At 38.0% G+C, this 25,151-nt stretch overlaps 1 protein-coding gene across 9 annotated transcripts in view; it reads right to left on the reverse strand.

Annotated features, from left to right (window-relative positions):
• Window positions 1-25,151, reverse strand: part of GAB1 (GRB2 associated binding protein 1) — a 106,159-nt gene that overhangs the window by 42,778 nt on the left and 38,230 nt on the right. For 8 of the 9 annotated variants that reach the window (XM_014254791.2, XM_088056465.1, XM_014254793.2 and 5 more), the window contains exon 2: window positions 5,958-6,252. In XM_014254791.2, coding sequence (XP_014110266.2) covers window positions 5,958-6,252 — 295 coding nt within the window. Of the gene's footprint in view, window positions 1-5,957; window positions 6,253-16,102; window positions 16,133-25,151 lie in introns of those variants that run through there. The other variant, XM_088056466.1, reaches the window with a different exon arrangement.

Here is a 25,151-nt window from a genome sequence, read left to right on the forward strand (position 1 = left end):
CTTCCTCTCAGTAATTCCATCCTTAAAAAAATTGTATTTGTATGTCTCAGGGGCCATTATCCCCCAAACTTTACTTACTCGAAGTAAGCAATCAAAAGAGCCTTCACAAAAGAGATGCCTTTGTGCCACTATTCCTTCTAAACCTACTGTCTCACTTCTGTGACAATAAACCCACAAACCTTCTCTCCTAACGGAGAGGGTTTCTCTCCTAATGCTTAACACAGCTCTTTTGTTATTTTTTACTGCACTCCAGGTAATCAGTCACCCATCCTTCTGTCACGTCACTTTTGAGCCAACAATTCTTTCTAGCTAATCATATCTGAGAGATACAAAATGCCTCATCTCCATAGTGCAAACTTGTTGGAATTTTTTTTTCAGTTTATTACTCTGTCCTTGCATTTCTCTTTATGCTCTTCCAGAGCCTCCCTTCGTTCATCTAGAAGCTCAGCTATTTCTCCTCACTTTTGAGCCCTTTAATGACCAAGGTCTTGAATATTCAATATATGCTATTCAGATGGCAATTTTGCTTTGCCACGTGTGCCAGGCCCTGTCATTAACTTGTGAAAAATGTCAAAGAAGAACATTTTTTATTTCTTACAGGCAGACCCTTCACATAGGAAGGGCACCTCTAATACCCACTATTTGTTTATCAAAGACAAGGAGTCAGGATGGGAAGGTGAAGTTATGTTCATCCCGTCAGTCTCTGATATTGCACGCAAGCTGTGATCAACCTGCAGTGTACAGATTATCAGAATATCATTTTTAAAAAGCATGGTTACCCAAAAAAATTATTTTTGTTCCAAAGGCAAAAAGGTATGAGGGCATACACCAGATAGCAGCAGCCTGAACAGAAACTTTGAAAGCATCATGTGTGAAGCAAGCTGCAGCTCCTTCAATGTATGGTCCTTAAGATGACAGAAACTTTTTTCACCACATTTTATTGTTTGTGTAAATGTAATTGTAGATTTCAACATCTTGTTCTTCCCTTTTTTCCTCTTTTTTTTCCTCTTCTTTTCTACCTTGTTATTTCTTCTGGTTTATTTTGCTACTGCTGTCTTTATTCAAATTAATACATGCAAGTAACATGTTTGCATTTCCTCTTTTCCCCTGCTCTGCCAAGCATTCAATTCACTAAATTACAGAAACATGAAGCTGGATCACATATAAAACACTCATCACAGATGTCTGCTAAATTCTAGGGAAGGACTTTCACAGCCTGTGCTTAGATATCCTTCAAAGGGTTTTCTTTATCGTTACATCACTCACGGAGAGAAAAACAAGTTCTCTCTCCAGATAACAACAGGTCCATGTCCTGCTTGTCACAGCTTTTTTTTGAAAGTCAGTTCTTCCCTCATTTTCTTCTCAGGGAAAAAAAAGTCCTTCAACCTTTCTTTTCATCAATCACATTTCAAAAAAACTTCTCCTCCATTTCTACTTTTCTTTAAACATTTATCCTCATCCTTCTGAAAGTTCACGCCAAAGTATTTCAGAGGACGTCTCCACAGCAGCCGGCACAAAATAGCCATTACCCATCAGGTCCATTCAGTTTCCCCACCCCACATTGTCTCTCACTAGAGTTCAAAGCAAAACACTGGAGACACACTTTTGCCTTATAGTTCCATTTTAACCTCCAGGTGATCTATTGTATCATGAACTTACAGAGAAAATATGCAGTAAAAAGTGCAGTATGAAAGTCTGTGGCAAACTCAAACCCAATGCTCTTGTGTAGCACCCCCTAACTTTGCACATGTGTTTTAAACAGAAAGATGCTACAGAAAGAAATGCTTCTTCCATTCAGCTTCCATTTGAAAACAAGAAGCATTAGTTGAAGAAAACATAAAATGTACACAGAAATTTATTTCTAAAAGTAAAATATTTAATTACCTTATTTAAAATAATAATTTTCTTATTTAAAATAAGAACTCCTTCCTGTTTGTCTTGTTTAAAATACGTAAATCACTGTGAAACTTTTCTTAAAAGAAAGTCCCTATAAAAAGCCAAATACTGCATATATCTTAATTGTAATCCAATCATTACAGATTACACTACACTATGATGCAACCAAAAATGTGAACACTCAATGCTTGTAAATGTGACTGAAAAACAAATTTATCTACTCTGTCCAAATACAAATGTAACACTGCAGATCTCCACAATGAAGAAATTTCACATGCATAGATCAATTTCTAGTTGGAAGGTCAAAACAAAGCAAAAAGTAAAAATGAGTACTCAGAATAATTTCTAATGGAAGAAAACAAAAACTAAACTTTACTTCACAGGAATCGCTACGTCTTTGCTATGTATGAAAAGGAGCAGCTCAGAGCTACTCTGAGCTTTGTTTTTCTGGGCTCTCTACAGTTACGAGCAATTCTTTCTCCCTCATTCGTCCCTACACCAAAACAACAACTCCACATTTGTTTTCTAATAGTACTAGCCACTGCCATCTTGCAAATTTTTTCTTTATAAATCCAAGAAGGCAATGTTTCTGGATTTCCAAATGAACCCCAGCAAGAGCAATGGGGCAGTGGTGTATCTAGATCTTGAGTGAGCAAAGGATGCCAATGACAGGACACACTCACAAACACAACCCTTTATCAGTCTGGCAAAAGACATTTTGTCCAGCTTCAAAGAAAACTATCTTCTCCTTCCACAGGCTAATAGAAAGATTGGTTATGCCCCATACTCCTTTTGTTTAGCTCCAGACTAAAATAATAGTGTGTTTTTACTGTCTGAACTTCACCTGTTCTTTAACTTCCCAAAATAAACTGCAGGTGAACACAGATTTTATAAAGTACATTTACAACCTGCTCTTCCATTGGCAGGAAAAGTAAGAACTTGGCAATAAACACTCAGCAACTGATTTTCCCATTTTCCTTTTTTTAAATTCTTCCACAATGCACTGCAAAGCATCACTAAACCCATAAAACACACACTACTGTCAGCTCTCAGTTGTGTGAACTAAAGGTGTTGGAATGATTCAGTCAAAGCTAAAATGACAAAGATGAAACATGCAATGAGAGTACAAATGCGGAGAAGTTATTGATACAACTGATTGAAGCGAAAACTCATTTTGTGAGGGCATAGTTACATCTCTCCACATCCATAGTTTTCATCTTCAGTTAAATGACAGAAAACTAAGGGCTAACAATACACCAGCTCTCAGAGGAAAGGTCTGATGTCTCTCTGTTCCATGCAATGGACATGTGCTCCTTTGTACTCTGCCAAAGAGTTGCCAAGTGAACATATTTCCTCCTTAGATTCCAGATTCCCAGTTTGTCCCCAGAAACAAGGACTTCTGCCCACAGCTGCAATGGTGCATTGCCCCCCTGCTCACTCCTCTCTGGAACACAGGGACGCCTGACAGGCTGAGCACTGAATCCCACGGCAGTCACTCTGGGACATGCTGCGGGTCCTGGGTGTCCTCAGGATGCCACAAAAACATGCTGGAACTGTCAAAAGAAGCACCCTTCCCTGAATTTGCTATTAGAGTGGCAATTCATAGATGAGGTTTACACGACAAAGTTGTAGTTCAAAACTTCAATAAGGAAAAAGAAAAGGGTCTCTTCTTCAGAACACTACACTATTTTCCAGTCACTTTTGAAGATTTGGCTGGAGCAAGGTGATGCAAGCCCCTTTTTCTCCTTCACCTCCCTAAATCCACAATCCTGCAGAAAGCAGGGATTTAATTCTAGCCCCTTCAATCAGGCATGCCTTATGTATAACCCTCTTACCATTCCTATTTAATCTTTTCTTGGAACTCTGCACAGAGCTTCAGCAAGTCATGTAACCCACTAATCTCCAAAAGGAATGCAGGAATAATAAGGAAATAAGTAAGAATGGATTCAGAACAAGAAATGGCACAAGGTATTTGCAAGGAATTAAACACCATCATGTTTCCTACAAGCTGCCTTCTTACAGTATCTATTTTGGTAGGATTAGAGTTGGATAGTGCAAAACTGCAAGTTATTTTTTGTTTGTTTCAGCTGATAGGGGGTGGATTTCTTTCCCCCCAAGTTTCAAAGCAACGGAGAAATGTTAATATTAGAAACTGACATTTTGCACTCATCCCTGCTTGCATAACTATATGTTTTTATACCAAATGGGACTCCTTTGATGATTATGAAGATCTACCACTGTGCATGATTTTATCTAGAGGTTTTTCCTGTACTCCCAAGACCTAACATCATGCAGAACAGAAGAGAATCATCCAACTTCTATGGTACACATAATTAGTAACAAATTCTACTGGTTTTGTATGACTTGATATTTGGTGAGGAGAGGAAGCCACCCACTGAAATTATTTTTCTAAGAGGGGGCTGCTAAGAGTTTTATCTGTGCTTAGCAAAAACTAATAGCTGGCTAGCTCTGAGAATTGACAACTTATTCAACTATCCGGAAGCTGGATCTACCTCTGTGAAATGCACATTTTAAAAACGGGCAAGCCCAGGAAAGCTCTCTCTTGCTTCTGGCTTTGGAAGAGGTAACTGGGTGTTGGTGGGGCCGGCCCCACTCTGCCCGTGGGGCCTGGCAGGGCCAGGCTGGACGCCAGCAGCTCCCAGGCAGGGGATGGGAGGCTGCAGGGTACCAGTCGAGGCTGGGGCAGGCCCCCTCTGCCACAGCCTGCACGGCCCCAGCGGCTGCCGGTCGGAGAGGGGGAAGCCATCGACCCACAGCTGAAATTAAAAGAAGCAAGGGCCAGAGACCACGCAGCCAGAACGGCCAACACCATTCCCATTCTGGCCGGGCCCCCTGAGATCTTGGCACAACCTGGCATGGCCTGAAATCCATCACTGTAACTGCTTCAGCCACAGCCCAGCAGAAACCATTATGACCATCTGCAGGCCTGGGTGAGATATTAATTCTTTCATGGCACCGATGAAACTTGCAAAACATTGATCCTCTCTCTTGAGTGAGAGAAAAGGAGAGAGTGGAGACACACAGAAAAACAACATGAAGACACTAAAGTCAGTAAAGGGGGAGTCAAGTCCCAGACAGAAGAATGAGGAGATGCCTTAGTATTGGGCTGAAAATTCTTTTGGTAAGGCCATAAAGATGGACTATAATACACTAAAATATCTTTTAATTCATGAGAGAGTATGGGGGGGATGGAGTATTCAAACTGTAAATGTGAGCAGAGGCATCCATAATGAAGCAAAGCAGATGTTGAAGTAGCTGTGATCCCATGAGAAGCTTAAAGAGAGAGATGAGAGTGATGAAGACCCTTTGCCCCCAGGGAGAGAAGGAGACCTCTGCTCCCAGAGAGTAAGACGATCACAGAGACAGATTAAGAGAACCTTTGCTTTTAAACAGCTCATTCTTAAAGTAATACCCCATAAGTTAACATAGCCCATTAAGTCAGCTGTGAGAAGGCTATGAAAATGGGATGAACTTCATGACTGCAGATTTTCCCAGGCAGGCTTTAAAAGCCACGAGAGAACTGTTTCTTGTGGAGAAGTCTCTATGGCACAGCAAAAGAAAACTCCTCTCCCTAAAAGAACTGATGAAAGACTACTGTAGAGTGGCAATTGATTTAAAATCCCAGATTTTGTCTCTACATTGTCAGTTAGGAAAGGAAAGCAGTCAGGCAGGGGAGGAAAAGTGTTCTGAAGGTTTTATTCTGATTCTTATTATTGTTTTAGTTCTGTTAATAAATTTTTTCTTTATACCTTTTAAGTATTGAGCCTGCTTTGTCCTCCTCCTAATTCATATCTCACCAGCAGGAAAGGAGTAAATAATTCTAGTACGTACACTAGTGATTTTAGCCAGCGCTAAACCCATTACACAAATTCTGAGTATCTCCCTCTGCTCTGCTTACTTTTTTTCAGGGTAACAAAGAAGTTTTAATGCCAATTCACACAAGTTTTAAAACATATGCCAGTTAAAGATAGTCATGCAATCTTTGAAACATTCTTCACATGTAGGCACTGCACTTTCTCAGAAAAAGCAACAGAACTTACCCTCATCTGTAGGGTTGAACCCACAGATATCACAGATACATCGAACCCACTTATTCATCTCCTCCTCACTGTCTGCTACCAAATAGAAAACTCGGTCTATAGTGTTGATATCAAAAATATAGCTGTTTTCAAACTCCTTTTTGTTGAAAGTTAATCCAGCATCCACTTGTTGACACAAATTTAAATCAATAATACGGATAGGCTTCTTGGCATGGTCATTTTTGTAGTATTCCAAGACATCTGGATCCCCGGTTAAGCGGCCGCTCCGAAGCACAAACCATCTTCTCTTCCATGCCTGGAAATTGGGGACAAAGAAAAGGGAGAAAAATTAGAAGGAAGAAATCACACTTTAAGACCTTTTATGTGTGGTTTCAGCCTGGGTTGAACCAAGTACTGATAAAGTAGTTCAATTATTATACTAAGAGATTACATACCAAATACCCACATTTAACACTATTTAGGAATTGTTAGAGAAGTGGACTTGAGAATTAGTGAATTTGTATTTTAAATTTTGTATCTTGGCTTTGTTTGCAGCAAGTGGATATATAAATTAAATCACTGTTTACAAAATGAGAAAGCATGAATACACTAAAGAAAAAAGTGGGGTGGGGACCAGGAGAGGGGGGAAAAACCCACAAAAAGGGCTTCTGAAGGAAACTCTCATAGGCACGGGAAAGACAAAATAAAATACGTCTTTAAGTGCTGCATGGTGCTTTGTTTCCAATATCTGTTGTTTCAGGCTGATGTATTTTAACTGAATATATCACGGATACTCAACAATAGTGACCTGCATTTAAAGAACAGACAATGCTCACACTGTACACCGACCTCAATGCCAGGGCAATTCTGCACTCAGAACCTCATCATATTTCTACAGTAGTACTTCTTACAGAAAAAGAGCAACATTATTAATATTTTTTTAAACTTCTAGAGAAATGGGGATGGAGAGAATCACCAAATGTTCTAGTTTTACCACATAAACCCAGTCTTTGAGAAGATCCAGAAGAAATGAATTTGATAGTCTGACACCAGCCCTCCTGATGCTGCAGAAAGAAGCTGGTCTAAGAGAAAAATGAAAGCAAAATGTCTCATTCTCTAAGTAATCCTCAGCTGCCTTTCATCCTGTGGGCCTCCACCACCTGCCATAATTCTCATCAAAGACTAACTCAATCCATACAACCAAGTTCAACATGCAGCTGTCTTGCTGCTTCCAACAACATCTTTACTGCCCCACTTGGATGCACTTTTGTTCCTCAGCACTACCAGCATTACTATGCTAGTAGCTTCTTTTTATACCCCAGTGTCAAGGTACAGCAGAAGACCAGACACACTGCTATTGCTCACTAGGAGAGCTGCACTGCTTTCACACTGAGAAATATGAAAGCAGAGCCCAGACACAGTATGGAGTCACCTGTGTCATCCATTTGTTCTTATACTTTTCAGCAAAGTTGAAAAACAAGGTAAATCAGTGCAGTAGCCACGCCACTGTGCATTACACTACAGACTCACACCATGCCCCAAGGCACCCCATTTTAAACTTCTTTAGGATATCCTTTGGAAGGAAAAAAAAAAAAAACCCAAAAAAAACCAAACCGCCAAACAAAAACAAACAAAAAACCACAAAACCAAAACAAAACAAATTAGAACAAAAAAAACCATAAAAACAGCTGAAGAAATGCATAAATAAAACAGGTGAGTGCATTTTCCTTCGGCTAGCCCTGGCTGTGTGCTAACCAAGGAAAGGAACAGAATCAGCAAGGATCCCAGAAGGGGTCAAGATGTGTGATGTCCTTTAAACACTGGGACAGCAGCTTTGAAAACAAGACTTTCTTACTGTGTATTAGTGAAAGATTCAGAGCCATTTTTGTAAGGCACAAGAGTGCATTCATTTAATTTTTTGTAGGTGCTACCTTCTAACAAACTAGTGGAAGGAGGACAAGGAGGAAGAACCGCACCGCCATCTCCCCACTCCGAACAAGTGCCACCGGCTTTGCCCCAGAGACACACAAAACCCTCACTGTGAAGTGGGAATGCCTTTTTGGGTTATCAAGCTTAGAAAGCTATTATGAAAAGATAATACAGAAAACAGGAGAAATAGTAAAAGGACAGACAGCTTACTTAAGGCTTGTGATCCATTCTCCAACTACCAAAGCTCTAAAAGGTTTTTGATTTTAAGATAATGTGCATACTTTACAAAACAATTGTATTTATTGTAGTTCTGAATAATAGCACTTATTTTTAAATGCTGAACTGTGTGAATCAAGTCAAAGTCCCAAGCAACTATTTTCATGGTAGCAATAAGTTTAACTGGGTGAACAATTAAAATGAAGAAGATGTAACAGATTAAACCTCTTCAGTTTAAGATTTAAAATGTGAGTATATCCTAGCAGCACAGTTGGATAAGCACCATTTAACAGTGACCCAAAAACATTAGCAGAGTTTGTTTTGTTTCCTGCTTCCAAATCAAGTGACAACTTAGATGCTGGGATAACAGGAAACTTCAGTAGAGGAGCTTCTCTCCAGGCAAGGCTGATCACAGATAACTGCTACAAACTGCTTCAGAAACAAGCTTTATCTTTAACCACAGCCTTAAGTCACTCAGATGAAATTGAAATTTTCAAAGCAGAAATCAGAAGGAAAGAGATTAGAGATAGGAGAGGAACAAGAGCAATTGAGAAGCATGATGCGTTTCGTCTCACAGTTTGTGCAAAAACAAAACCCCATGCAAAACAACTCCATTAACTCTGCATCAACCAGGCATGCCTCTTCTAGAAGTTTATTTCTAGTACTGTGTTAGGGAATGAGAGGTTCTTAGCAATCCTGACAATTTCTGTTGAATATTAATGAGTAAATAGGACTCTAAAACTGAGAAAAAACACGGAGCTAATTTCCTTTGAGCCCTTCAGGCTACAAAACAGCAACTCCTAAGTATTTAAAACATTTAATTTAGTCTGCTAGCACCTGCTACTATTTTTGAAGAGTTTTCACATAGTGCATATGCGAACATTTATTTCAGTCCTACAGTGAGTCACACTCTGAAACTGGCACAGATTATATTCAAAACCAAAAGCAATTCCATAAACTACACACTAATAAGGCAGATACAAAGGTTCTCTGGACTACAGTACAAAGCACAATTTAGCAGCAGAATAAAGCTTAAAGCTAGACAAGTGAACTGACATCAGCACCCTTGCTAATCATGGTACAAAAGTGCCTCTATACTTTGTCAAAGTGCAAAATGAGCTCACATAAATCACCCTTTGTTATTTGAAAATATCTGGGATTCCTAAAGCTTGATCTATTTTTAACATTTCAGTACTCGTTGCTGCAATGAAAGCTGTGCACTGCCCCACTGAAGTAGAGAATATTATGCTATTTATGTTATATGTGCAAGGAAGAGCTTCTTCAGCAACAGCTTTCCAAAGAGCAATGTCTAAAAGAGGGTGCACATGTGCAGATATGTACTTATGCAAGTTTTTCAGGCTTTTGGGGTTTTTTAGCCCATTCGGGCATTTCTGTTTGAAAATTTTGTGTTTTCTCATACAGAAGAGCATACTACAAAACTATTTCTCATAATCACTCAAAAAGATGCAACCAATTTATGTCACAGGAAATTTAAAGGTACCAATTATTTATCTGTTACATAACTGATGTTACTATCAGCCATACATTATCAAACCCTAGTTTTCTATGCTAGAAGTCAACTGCTTTAAGTTTGAGAAGTCAAAAAAATGGCCAGAATACAATTTAAACATTTTGTAGTTATTTAATTCTGGGAATAAATTTGAGTTTTGTTTTTTCTTTAAGGAAAGATTCACTCAAATATATAAAATATGTTATTAATATAGATAGGGTCTAAAAATATATTTTATAACTATACTAGCAATTAGTCACTAAATACTGCTTGCAGAGCAAATACCTAATTCAGAAGAAAAATGGCTCCTTTTATAAGTGTTGTAAGGCAGACATGGTAATCAAGTTCACCAAAAGCCTGTGTAGGCTTTGTAAACTATTACAAAGCACAGCTTAAGTTTTGCTGCTTTTCCCTCAGTCTAAGAAAGGCCTTGTGTGCCTCTCAGTTTGTTTTCTCCTCTCGGCTGCACAGCACATCAGCTGGCCTAACACAGGACACCACCATGCCTGCCAAACATTGTCCTGCTTCTGTCATGAGACCATTGCATCATGAGACCACCATAACTACAGAAATGAGTTTGTTTGCTTGCTTTTGAGGAAGGCTGAAATGTGACACACTGTTCACAAATAGAGCATCAAATGATCAAAGGAACAGTAGAATTCCGTATTTTTCACATGGCATTTTGAGTAAGTTGCAAAGTAAAACCAAGACATTCCTATGATTAGGGATTTTTTTACTGAGGTATATGCTAACTGCTGACTTCAATGTGAATGAATGAACTAAAAAATTGACAGAAAGCATCATGCAACAGTGTTAGGGTTTAGCTGGGTTTTGGCATTTTTTTAACTACTGCTTACTACTCTATGCAGTACACAGAATTTACAGTATATTCTACTTACAAGAGGTATTCCTGTTGAAGAAGTTGTAGCTATACTTTCCTTAATCTTTACATTTAGGGATTATTTTCCCCTCCCCTCTCCTCATATATACTCAAGATGTACCTCATTCAGCTGCTGCCTGTACTTCAAACACGTAGGAAATAGAGGATTTATATGTAAATGGAAAGGGAAAGGAAGGAGGAAGGGGAAGGAAAGAGCAGATAATTTGTATTTTTGAAAGAATTTAATCTTCCATTTAGATCTCCTTAAGCTGTTGCTCAAGAGGCCAAAATGATTACATGACATGTTTAAATAAAAGCTTAGAGATATTAAGTCAGAGAGCTTTTTCTGGTCTCTTTTTTACAGATTTACCTTTCACATGGCCAAGTGACTGCTTACTGATAAATCGATCAATTATCCTTCTGTAGTTTCCTACTGTCACTACCCACCATTCTAAGGTTGATCAAAGCTGACTCTCCTCTTCTAGCAATTTGCCACCATTTTTTTTCTGGGTAGCATCTGGTCAAAAAAACCTTTCAAAATGCCTGAGCACCGGCTAAGTCGAAGAGGGTATCCCTTACACCTCACCCCAGTAACACTGCTAATAAATATTTTCCCATGTATGACCAGTAAACCCAAGAATAAAATTACAAACCTCAGGCCTTCCCTTCTCATCTCTCAAGTGTGCAGATGTTTGTGCTTAGTTTTCATCTCTGTACTAACAGAGTACTTTAAAAGGGCACCATTTGGCATCCTCTTTCTCAGAGACATAAACTAAGACCTGGCAGAAAGAAATTACCCAGGGGCACAAGGAAGGTCCAAAACAGTACCTGGTTTTCAGTAAATGCAAAAAAAGACATTTTCTTACACCAAAAGAATTTATGAAGTAAACAGAAGACAGAACATGAACCGGAGAGAAGTAGGAACAGCAAAAGACACAGCCTGAAGTGGACAAAGCTCTTGTGGACATTAAAGTCCTGTAGCTACTATTGAGCATTTTTCAACTGTCTGCTGGGATCAAGATTTAATTTTCTTTATGCTTTTTGCTCCCATCTATTTAATTTATTCCTCTCTTTCTACTTATTTTTCAGTGCAAAGGTTAAACAACAGTGAAATTGGTACAAGACATTGACAAACAACCAGAAAAAGGATCCCAAAGAGCAACTGAGTATTTATGCTTCTTTTTGCCTCCACATTTCCAGTGTCCAGGTATTCCAGCCATTGCAGAAGACAAACACACCTCTGGCACAGCTTCACTGACTTGTGCATTAGACCCATGCTCTGCATCCCAGTAGAAGTTCAAATGAAACAAAATTAAAAGTGTTCCTTCACACTGTGCTTCTTTTTAAATCCTGTTTGTGGTTAGCCTAGACCAGTGACAACTATCACCAAGGAGCTGCATCCCACAATGCATGTACTTGGGAGGACTGCCGGGAAATAGCAGAAAGAGGTCACATTAGGTAATGATACTTCAAGTACAGGACTTTACTTTTTCCACTTGCTGCTCTTCCAACTTGCAGGACTACCTCCAACATGGTGAAATTGAAAAATTTCAAATGTTTTCCCTAAGAAATTAACACTTGCAGATTTCCATATGGATTTCTATATAGATTTCTTATTTTGGGGTGTTTTAAGGAAAGCATTTTCTGTAAATCTTTTAAAACCTTGTTGGTTGGTTGGTTTTGTGGGGTTTTTTATCTGGTTTCTTTTTTAAAGGCCATATCATGAGCACCAGGAACTGAAGAATATGTAATTACTAGCTATTTCTGAAACTCTTGTCATAACACCAACTGGCAATAGACATTCTCTTATCCTCTTCCCTAAAAATAATGCCCCTTATTTTTTGAAACCTAAGACAGAACTAAACCAAGAACAACAAAAAAAAAACCCAAAAAAACCCAAAAAAACCCCAAAAAAACCCTCCAAAGCATGTTTAGTGTCTTAATTCTATACAGCAGAATCTGCAATTCCATGATTTGACAACAGTCCAAACATTCTACTCTTAGTAGTGCTAGATGCTAAGAAGTATAAACAGATTGCTAGAAAACAAACAAACATGATATGAGGAAAATACTGAATATGTACCAAATACTTTCTTTAAATACTTAAGACTTGTTTTCCAGGAAGCACCATCTTTTCTCACTGAGCAAAATAAGGAAAAAACAGTCTCAGTGGAAGTTTCCACTCTCCTGGCCATCATCCTGATCATCTGCTCCAAATACACACAAGGCCAAAATTTCCTGTTTTCAAACTATTGTCACCATTTTCTAGTCTTGTGTTGTCGATTCTAACTTTAGCTTGTTAAATAAACAAAACACTGAAAATACAGCAGAACAATACTTCCACACACATTTACCGTGAGCTTTGTTTCATAACTGATGTTTCAGCATGTGAATTAGTCTCCCAGCGTTAATTAAAGTGCCAAAAAAGGTACAAATGTAATGTAAAGGTACAAATAAAATGCAGACAATGTAGCACAAACTGCTGCTTTATTTTGTGAATCTGAAACTAACTGAATATCTTCATTGTTCTCTCCATTTTGCATGGGAATTCTTAATTTTTTCTTGCCTTTTGCAGTTTTTTTTCTACATCCTTATCCCTGTTCTCAATGTGCAATTGTGCAGCCAGGTCTCATTTAATTCACATTAAACTGATCCTTATTACAACTGGTTTCACAAAATACTTTTCTGCAATATGCCAGAAATTTTCTAATGGCAAGCACAAACTGACTCCTGCATACCAGGGAATTATCACCATCTCTTCACCAAAGGAGGACCTATTCAGAGATAGAGCAATAAAGCAGGAGCCCTGCAGCAGCACCAGGACCTGAGCCCCCATTTCACTGTCTACAAGCCAGGACCAGTGACCAGATCGTCTCTCTCTATTCCCACATCCTCTAATCCAATTGAAATGCCTATGAAAGTTCCATTGCTTCCGATCTCTTGCAAACCCACCTTTTCACTACTGTTTGCTCTCCTCCACCACCTATCCTGTGTGGCCAATACATAACTCCTAGGGACTTGCTGGGAACACATTCCCCCATCACTGATACAAGCTTTGCCATCTCCTCTCACCACTCCATCTCATTCCTTTGTCAGCAATGAAGACACACCCACGGCATGAGGTCTGCCTTGGCACAAGGAGAAATACAGCTGTTGTAGGTCCCTTACACATCTACATGGTTTTCTGCCCTGTTTCCCAGAATATTTCTAAAATTTGATCATTTCCTCTCTGATCATGAGCATGCTCTGATCATTCCCCTCTCTAGTTTTTCCCATATCCATCCTATTTGAAATAATACTGCCAGGAGAATCTCTCCCTTCTCTCATTCTGATTACATCATCTTCTATTTTAAAGTTCTCTATTTATTGACTTACTTTGTTGTACTTTTGGGCCTCTTTTCCTATTTTGAGGCTTTTTCTACTTAAAAAGCTCTGTGTTCTTATGACTCTCCCTCTTGCAAGTCTCCCCCTATTGCTTTTTACTCTACCACTGATACCAGATTTGGATCATTTTTCCTTCTCTCCTGCATCTCTCATCTTTCTTTTGAAGGTTTCCTTAACAAATAAGCAAGGGCAATACTCCTTCTTTCAGATTCTTCCTAAAGATCAGCCTCTTTTACAGTGCTTGTGATCACCCAACAAACTACAATCTGGCTTTGCATCACATGGATTTATTTTAGAAATAATGTTTTTGTGTATTCACCAGACAAAGGTTTGTTTGTAGAGGTTTTCATAAAAGTTTTTCAGTCTTTTCATCAGCTCTTAATTAGAAGTCACTTCTCCCCACAACTCTTCATCTAAGAAAGCAAATCATTTGGGGTAGGCTCTGTCCTGTTTTTTAGAAGTCTCTGTAAATTGCTTATCACAAAGTTTACCACCATGCTGACAGGACCCCCTTAACAACAAAAGGCAGAGAAGACACCAGCCATGCCATTTGACTTGGATTTCACTAAGCTCATGGGTGTAGGTTGCATGAAGCAACATGCAGAAAAATAAAAAAATTAGTTTTAATAAAGACATGAAAAAAATCAAAGCTGAGAAGTCAAGCCTACACTCCACTGATATCAACAGCTGCTTGCCCTCTAACAGCTGGGGATTAACTATTTCACCATATATTTTTATCCACTCATTCCATTCATTCAGGAGGACAGTCGTTTTGAAGCAGTGTTTGTAACAAGTTGGGGGAAAATTCCCATTTCTCCAGATTACAAGCCCAGTCCTTCCTGTAATATTTTGCACAAACTGAATTTCTTTTCCTTCTTGCTCTCCAAGGTAGCTATCTATCTTCATCATCTGTGAAAGACTTATACACAAGGGAAAAAAAAAGACGTGAGACTAGAATTTTGTAAAAACATGACATTCCTAAACAGGGGTTTGGATCCTCTAAAGGACACTGCTGTTGCAATGACCATACAACACGTGTTTGTGTCACTGCTTTATGTTTGGATCACTCAAGCATGCTCATTTTGCAAACAATACAGGAGTTTTCTACATATGACAGAAGGCCAAGTGCTCTGTACATCATCTCTTCAAAAAATAATCATAGGCTTAAACCCTGTGCTTTGCACACACTACAAAAAGAAAGGGGATTTGAACTACAGTAGCATCAGTTTCGCCAGCTTCAATAGAGAATGATGAATTAATAAGGAATTATATTATTTTGTCTGAAAAATACATTCTCACTTTACATGGCTGACAATATTTACCAATTAGGCTCTAGCAGTTTTTTCTCAGCAGAACTGACCTGAAGAACTCCTGAGAAAAATTAATTTCAAAATAAACAAGCACAAAGCCCAAATTATTTGCAAGACATTATGATATAAAAATTCCTTTTGCTATGCTCCTTAACCCTGAGTTTCTATTGTAAAATAGAAACTATTTCTATTCTAAAATACTGTTTTTCCAACAATGCAAACAATACTTTTAGATTCAATTAACTCACTAGCAGTAACAAAATGGTTAAGAAATTCAGAAACCAGCAACATTGCAATACCAATAGTAAATTCAACTACACACCAGGATACTTGAAAATTAACATGCTTCAATATAATTACTTGGATTAGCTTCCAAAACATTCCTCTAGCTCTCATCAGCTCACATAAAAAAGTTTTCTACTCCTTCCTGGACTGTAACAATACTCTCGCAGTATTAGGATGAACAGCTTTGTGGAACGTAACCACCACAAGCAATTCACAGCCTTGTGAACAGACAAGGAATTACAGACAGCTCTTCAGTAACAGCACAAATACTAAGATAAACTGTATTTTTAGATGGCTGTATTAACACACCTAACACATACCCACGATGTACTGAAGCAATACATCACAGATATCACAGAGCTTTTGTTTGCACTTTGTGGCACAAAACCTTTCTCTTGTTTTTCTTTTCTAGAGTTAGTGATAGGAGTGAACAACAGGTAGAGAGAGATTTAAACTCTTGCTTCAGAAACAGAATTCACCAAGTTAACTTGTAAATCAAAATGAAAGTTCTTTTTGAACAAAAAAAAGAACTTACAAAGATAACATTCTTTAAGGACGCCCCTGTTTACTCATTCCAATTCATTCTCCCCATACCTAAATTGCAAAACAGAAAAATAAATGACATCAAGAACACAGTTTTTGACTAGTTTACCTCTTCAAGTCTTCAGAAAATTTAAGCAATGTTGTGGCCATTTCTGTAGTTTTGTCTACCCCAAAATAAGCAAAGCTTTCTTTTTCCTGCTGGCTTCCCACCTCACTCTACACCACCCTATCCTCATAACCTTTGACCAACAGGAAGCAGACACAATGGACTGAAAATAACCGCAATTGTAAGATTTCAAATGATTTAATACATGAGGGGTGGGCTTAAGATTTGAAGAACTTCCCTTGCTTTGGTTTTTCAAAAGCTGCTTAAAACACACTATCTACATAGACTTAAAATGTTAGTTCAAAATCCTAGGTTGAATGGGGCTAAAAACTGTGAAACTTTTACCTTTTTAGTAGGCACTATTAAGAGCACAGAGGTACAAATGCTTGCATTCGTTGAGATTTTCTGTTTAAGTCATTGTCATTAGGCTGTTATATATAATGTTAGTTTTCCAGCAGTGTAAACAAGAGCAGTAGAAGTTTCTTAGAACATTTTATCTTTCCTTAAAAAACTTCTATTTTTCTGAGCTTTTAGATCAGAAATAGGTAAATGTCCCATAAAATTAGAAGACATTCTTATAAGAAATGCAAGCATCCATTTAAACACTGCAGTTAATCCATGGTGCTGGAAAGTCACAGATCAGTTTGCCAATACAAAAAGGACTTTTGCTGACTTGAAGTAGCCAAGATGCACTTTGTGGTGTAGAAGGAAAGATCTTGACTCCTCACATAAAAGCCAAAGCAATGATCCCATAGATATCTTCAGCAACAGTAAAAAATTCATGTATTTTAAATTGTACCAATAGCTTGGCACAAACATTGGAAGGTTACAGATTCCAAAGTCCAAATAGGCAATTACAGCATTTATTTTCATTAGTTTTAATGGTTTTCGCCTTACACCCCAAGTACCTGATGACTATTATTTTGCAAAGCCACAATCACGTCCCAGGTTCCTCCTCTGTGGTTACACCACAACACACAGACATCACAGTCAGATGAAGAGAAGCACCAACTCAGAGAGGGACTCACCTCTTGCACCAGAGCTACACTGTTTTCTGTATAAAGGAAGGGGCAGGGGCTGGGATAAAGAGTTAGTGTCATTTTTACACAGATTCCTGCTCCTGAGCACAGGTTCTCTCACAATCAGGGAGGATGGTAACATCCTCTGCCTTGCAAAACCAAGCAAAATTTCAAGCTATGAGTATTACATGGAATAGCTACAAGTATGCTGAAATGCAAGGTCATAATAATTTTCCAACATTATTAATGTTTCAACATAATTCTGAGTACGTTTGCTACCGCTTTATCAACTTTCACTGCACACACTTATCAAGCACTCACTGCACCATTATTACACATTAAGCACTGCTCCATTTCAGAGGCATTTTAATAACAGAATTACAACAGAAACATTCATTTCTTGGCAGGGGAAGCTCAGGCACTGCATTTCTGCAGGGTAAGACTGGATCTACCTTGTCAATGCAGTATTTCATTAAGGTCTACTAGAGCTCAAAATAACTAGAGAAGCCCCTCACAGCCCTTGGTATTCAAGAACAACTTCCAAATACAAAACATTCAAACAGCACACAAGCAAGCTTCTGGGCACAGCAGCACAAGCCACCACTGACATGTTAGAGGAGTAGCACGAAGCACAAATAGTTCAACAAGGAAAGTAAATACAAGGTCCTCAGCCAGCCCGCAGTTTAAGAGTCCCTTGATACCACTCTGTCTGCTAATAGGATCCTCCTCTTCCCCCATTTTAAGACACAACCTGATGCCATCACACCAAGGAATAACAGAGAAAGGATATCCTGCCTAGATTTTCCATTATACAGATCAAATCATCAATCCAGAGAGGTCTTTGCTTACACATGGGATAAAAAGAAGATGCTTCCAACTGATAAACCCTGAGAGGAAGCAAGGTTTTTAAGTATTAGCATTCACACAATGGCCTAAAATTAATGGCCAAATCCCAGGGTCCATGAAACCTTCATTAAAAATAAAATGAAAATTAAAAAATTGGGGGTTAGCATGTTTGAGAGGGGAAAAGCAAAAGCAGAAGAACTAGAAGGTGACATATAATTATACTTCTTCCCAGACTCACCTTGAATTCAGTTTGGATGCTAAGTTTAAGTAAATGAAAAGATAGGAAACCTTATGTCATTTTCTCTAAAAATGAAGCATTTCCTTCAACAATTGCTGGGAGGAATCTTTCTTCAACAGCTCTTATCATTTTGACTAATACTCTTTTGCTGTAAACATGATATCACAAAAAGTAAGTAAACAGAGAAAAATAAAAATATCTTTATGTAGCTGTATTATGAAAGGAGGAAGTTGTTTCTTAGACCTCATTTCCAAGGCCAGATACCACAGCTGTGCTGCAGCTCCAGCTGAACAGCTCCCTGCATCTCACCACCTACCAGACAAAGGGCATTTAGTTTACCAAGTGTTTCACATTTAGCTCAGTTAAAAGTATCCCACATCTAAGGCTTCATCTAAGCATAAGAAAAGTCATGCTTTGTGCATCTGGACAGATGATGAATACAAATATCTTTAATATAATCTAAGGATAAATAATTTAAGTGGCATCATTTCAACGTTAAATTCACTAAAAATGTATTCTCCTGCCAGGCATTTCTCTGGATAAAGAACAAGATGAGGCAAAAGGCCCTGTAAGATCATCCTTATAATCTAGGAAATGCCCACAAGCTCAAGACCTTTTAAATATCACCATCCATCTCCATCTTTTACTGCTAAGATTTCTTCTTTTAAGCATTTATCCTTATGGAGGTTGTTTTCTTGTTCTTTTTAATAACAGCATCCATCTGATGAGTAACTAAGAGATTCATGAAAAACAAAAATTACTGATCTCACCACAAACTATTCCCTTCCCCCTCTGTGCACTTAATAAGAAGTGAACAATTAGCCTGCTGTTTGCTCAGTACAGTGAGATTGTTCATTTATTCATTTGTATCAGAGCACATCACAGAATAGAGAAAAACATTAAAAATACTTCAAAGAAAAAAAATCTACTACTAAAGTACCAACACTGCTTTGAGGATTTAAACCCCATCAGATTTTTATTATTTCTTTTTTGATTTTGAGCAGATTCAAGTGTTACCCCCTACTTTATCTGATCTGCAAAGTACTTCACATTTTTACATTTTGCTCTTTGACATGAAAAGCAAGCACTGCATTATCCAACTGTTTTTTCCACCTTTTTTTTTTGGTGAGAGTTTCATAACTGGTTTCATTCACTACAAAAATGTTTAATTTTTAACTTACAGGCAGGAAATAAATGCTAAAACTGGACTACTTGTTACTTTGTTGTCTTTCTTATACACCTAAATGGCAACTACTTTGTTTACTGACTGGAAGCTCTTACCACTGCCTGTACTTCAGGAACAATGTGACTTGGAAAGGGAAAAACATGTTTTTCTACATTTTGTTTGTCATCTAACAGAATTATAAGGTACACATGCAGAAGTTTCAAGACATTTTTAAAAGCGGATAACCTCAAATGGACAAAACAACTTAATTCAGCAGGTACTTTATCTCAAAAACTCCTAACTTAACTCTTTTTATTCTGGAGCCACTTATGAGTAATAATAACCCATAATAATGTAATGAGTAATAATGACTTGCTATGGAACTGGTTGTTTTTCAATATCTGTATGACATTGAAAAAGTGTATTCTATTTCTAAAAATGACCATTTTTTAGTCCTTAAAATGGAAGGAGCTTCGAGACAAGAACAAGAGGCATGAAATCAGAAACAAGATTTAATTTTGTACAGTATCTTGTACAAAATTTTCAACCTCTTAAACCTATATTATTATTATGAATTCAGTTAGACACACAACTAATTTGATTATTTAAATTTGAACATGCTGTTTTGCCTCTGCTGCAAGCCTCTTTCTCCCAGAAAGCCACAGCACTGAAGCTGCTTATTCACAGCTTGAATCATGAGAAACTAACTAAGAACAGTAATAACACTGTCAAACCAGAATTCTGGAAATCAGTGATGCAGAGTGACTGTAACTTCACTGTCACTGACTGCGCAGGTAAGATACTACTAATGTCACTTTATTTGTACTGCTGCTGTCAGCTCCAGCCTCCAGCCAGGCAGGTGCCATTTCACTGGAGCTACTACATGATTTGAAAGCACTCATTATGCTCGACAGGTAGAGAGGCCAAAGGCTGAGTGATGTGGAAACAAAGGCATTCTCACTTTTGGTAACAAGATGATGTGCCAGAATGGCCAAAACGTCCATCCTTACCCTCCCATTTAAAAACTTTTCACAGAAAATAAGACATATTCCAGCAGATTGGATAAGTCAACTCAGATTTTACTAAAGCAAAAGTACACCACCACCTAGTGAAAATCAGAAGATGCTGAGGATGGGACAATGGGATGATATAACCAGAGTGTTTAGGTTCAGAAACATAAATGTTAGAACATGAGGCCCCATGGCATGTGAATAGTATAAATGCTGCTAGAGCTGCTCAGATCAGCTACTGATAGACACAATCCCAATTGTTTCAATCCAGAGGAAAATTATTTTGGTGATGAAAGTCACTGAATCGAAGTAACAATAAAAAACATTTATTTTAATGTCTTGGCAATTTAACCAAAACATGCTAATAAATCAATCTGTTAGTCACTTCATGACTAATAAATAAGCATAACCAGTATTTATTGTATGCTTTCTACCTCTTACAACTCTGCTCAAACACTATAATAAAAGCATAGTTTAATGGTTTGCTATACTATAAATTCCTCCTGCTGGTGGCAGGGATAGATGATTTTCTGCAACATCTTGTGCCTGAACTAGACTTACAAATTAATCACCTTCTGCCTGGCAGCATCAGTTTCAGCTTGGGGGAGAAGGTACAGCTGAACTTCTCCCAGCACTTAAAAAAGGTATCACATCACAATGACAGAACTGACAAAATTCCCACAAAATGTAAGAAAAGTTTCAGTGACTTTATCACACTCAACAGAAATGAGCTGGCAGGGTAGAGAGGCATATACAAATGACTGCTTTCTCTTTGATTCACAATATTTAGATTATTTCCAGCCCAGGTAAAACAAATTGGTGTTATGATACTATTGTTAGGCTGCATGTATAAACACACTTATCCACTTCTGGAGGCAGGCCAGCCAACTCAGCAGACGCATTACAAAAGAAACAAGCAAAGAAGTAGAGCATGAGCTGCTGCTTAGGTTCACCCACCAGGCTGTTACGGGAGGTGGGAAGGAAGAAAACAGCACAAAACAGTGGAGCAAAATATGTTGTGAACACGCTATTTTAAGAAACGTGGAAAGTTTCTTGGAAAAAGAAAAAAAAAGATGGCTCAAGAGTTGCTTCATGCTTAGCAAAATAACTCCTAAACATTTCATACAGACAGACAGTCAAGTAGTTTAAATCACCTGGCTTAACCCAAGGCAAAAGAAACAAACAGTGAATATAGATTTCCTACATTGAAAGGAGACTGGTGGGCAAAGCACAAATTAACATAATCAAAATTTTAGCCCACAGAAAAAAACCTGTTCGTTTTCTTTGAGAATAAAGAATAAGGACAAACAACATGTTCTGGGTAATCTAGACCTTCCACTTCATTTTCTAAGGAGGAGGGTTCAGTCTTATACCCCCTCTCTTCTGCAACAGCTCAGGCACTTGACTCTACCCAACATTTATCTAAAAAATGGCATTAAAAATATTTTTTTTCCTCACTTCAGTCAGGAGAGGTGTTTGGAGTCAGGTTATTTATAGATGTTTTCCAGGGGACTCAGTTTACAGATACAGAGTTGAAACAAGTATATCTGAACCAAGAGAGATTATGGATTTTTCAGCCATTTTACAACCAGCTTATATAAGCAGAAAGAGAGTTATAAGTTTTAAATAAGAAAGGCAGACTAACAAATACAGTCATGGGTTAATCTCCCTAGCTTACATTCTGTCTTGGTGATCCTGAAATCACTAATCTGTTCCAATAGCCAACAGGGCTGAAATATCATCCCTGGAGTTCATTTTCTAAGCACATCCAACATGCAGAAAGAAGAAAGCTGCATGAAGAAGTAAAGCCTATAACTCATTCCTTTTGGAAAGGGTCTTGTGAGGTCTCTCATTTGTGATTTTCTCTCCTTCATTCACAGGAGATGCTCTGGAAAGAGTATATCTGGGTTGCAGTCATACCAACAAAGGAGTTTTTTTTATCCTCATAATCAAAACACTTGCCTTGTTTAATGAAAACACTCCATAATTTTACATGTTCAGGGGAACAGGTCCTTCACTGGCAAAATGCAGCTGCATAACAAGGCCTGGGTTTGCCCTTAAAGTAAAAAGTAACTGCAAAGTAGTGCCATTAATAGAGTAACATTTCAGGAAGCATCAGGACTTGACCAGGGTCTCCAAAAAGGAGATCTTGAGATAATTCATACTTGAGAGCAAGCTAAAGTTGAAATGGAAAATATTTACATAAGTATACATACCAGATATTTTAAGAGTCAATTCACTTCAGTCTACATCATAGAAAGATAACTACAGTAAAATAACACTTTGTGAACAGTTCAAAAGTTTTTTTCATAATACAAAAATCTAGAACAATTGTCAATTGATTTATTAAGTATTTGGTATTTGAGGAAACTTGACTTGATTTTGCATACAAATCATATATATATAAAATTATATATAAATTATTGGCCTGCCTCTAATTTGCCTAACACTGATGGCCAGTACAACCCTGGATTTTAAAATCAATCACAAGATGATGTCTCCTATCATCAAGCTATGTCATTTTTAGAAAGCTGGTAAAATTAAATCTGAAAACTTGATGTGCATTTGCTCCGCACATCACAATCCACAAAATATTGATGTCTGTAACCTAAGTTCTACAAGTTTGTGACTTTATTTTTAGCAAATACACATGAAAGAACATTCTCTTCACAGTGTATATATTGCCTCACTTCTTCACATACCAGAATGATTTCTTGTGGTGGATTTTTGGTTTTGTGGTGATCTTTTTTTTTCTGACACCAGATCCAAAACAGCACCTAGACAAATGTCACTTCCTTGCAGAACTGATAAATAAATAAACCACATTTGACAACAGAATTCAGAAGATAACACATTGCTGGGGTTCCCTTGAGAAAAAAGAAATATGTGTGCTTTTATCTCACTGGATGTGCTTATTAGTGTCACACAGTACTTGCTGTAAGCAAAACAAATGGACAAACTGCTCAGGACACACAATGGAAATTACACATCTTTCTTCTGTTTGTACCCAAGCGCCCAAAAGATTAACTGGACTATTTTTTAATACAGAAAAATCTGATTATACAGCAACAGTGCTCACTACCAATCTCACAATAGCAGTTCTGATGTTCCAAAATTCTGGTCTAGTAACCTTTGCATTCCGAATATTGTAACATTTGAGATCCAGAATTAGAAATTTTGTAGCTTGCTAGCAAAAGCAAAGCTCAAGTATAGGACTAATCAAGCATATTACTTTTAATTTGAAATTCAGTGTTTTCAATTGGCTTCTTAAAACAAGTAGCACATGAAGAAGTCAGGTGGGGTTTCTGTATACCACCAGCTCTGGTGTGAGCATGTGCTACCTGCCACACTGCTTGTAAACAGGACATGCAAGAGGATAAGGAGTGACACACTACACCTCACAACAAAGGCAAAACCAACCTTCAGGAAAAACACAGACACTTTACAAAAACAGAACGGTGATACATACACTGCAATATTCCATAGGAAGTTACACATATCCTCCCAACATTAATAGTACAGAACTTCACAAAGTACAGCGGAGAATGATAAAACTAGCACAAGGCTGACAATGATTTTAAGAGGAAACGACATAATCCTAGAGAACCTTACTTTTAAACACAGAAATACGGGACATTCTTCATCAGCCTCCAGCTGCTGCAACTATTATCCAGGAGAAAAACCCAGCAAGATCTCCATTTCAGCATCACTCGAAAGAGAGCACTACACTTACTTAGCATCAGCTCCCAACAGCAATGCAACTGAAAGCTCTGCAATCTGGTAGACTCAATAAAGGTTTTAATCATCTAATGAGATTACCTCATCTGTGTGTGGTTTCACAATTCAATCTCAATGGTAGCCCATTATGCGAGTCCCCTGACATGCAGTATCAATCATGCTAATCAGCTTACTCTGCTATCACTCTTACACTGCCACTCACAGAAACCAAAACCAGGCGGTTTCTACCCCACAGGTTAAAAGGAATTGTGGAGAGAAAACACTGCTAGCTCTAAGCCTAACACTAATGTCACTTCTATCCAGCAGGTTGTGAGCCATGTTCCATTATTAAATTTTACATATATATGCTACGCATTCTATACAACAGCTCTCATGGAGAACATGAAGTTTACATATAACAATTTACATGTTTACAGTTAATAAATATCACATTGGAAAAATTTTAAAGCTCCACAGAACATCAGTAGCTGCCTTTTCCAAAGCAGAAGCTTCTTCACCAGGTACAATCAAGTGGAGCTCACAAAGCACAGTCCCCTGCCCTGTTTATTGTTATCAATATAAAAATGCTAGAGTAATTAATGCCCTTCATTCAACAAAGCCAGGAGCATCCAACCTCAAAGTAACATAAGGCATGTACAAATAAAATTTGTTCTATTGGACAGATTAAGGTAATGAGAAAATCTAAATATTAAACACACACACAACTAACACATTGTAGTGGTTTGGATTCACCAATTTGAGTTTTGTGGACAATGCACCACATAATGTGGCGGATTTTAGCGCCGGTTAAAAAATCACCAGGGCACCTACTCATTCCTTGTTGTGAGATATGGATTAGGAGATGGGAAAAACAGGCTTAAAACTTAAAAGGAACAAAGAAACTTTATTAACAGGACAAGATTAAGAAACCAGAATAAAACCTCTGGAAACCTTTCCTCCCCCTACCCAACTTTTTCCTTTCCCAACTGACCATACAGAGACAAAACCTGGGATGATAAAGCAGTACCAACAGTCTTTTAGTCTTTGTAGGGAGAGG

This window comes from Pseudopodoces humilis, chromosome 6 (genome assembly GCF_049639895.1).
Source record: "Pseudopodoces humilis isolate 2021_Gansu_Grassland_sample_001 chromosome 6, ASM4963989v1, whole genome shotgun sequence".
NCBI classification, from domain to species: domain Eukaryota; kingdom Metazoa; phylum Chordata; class Aves; order Passeriformes; family Paridae; genus Pseudopodoces; species Pseudopodoces humilis.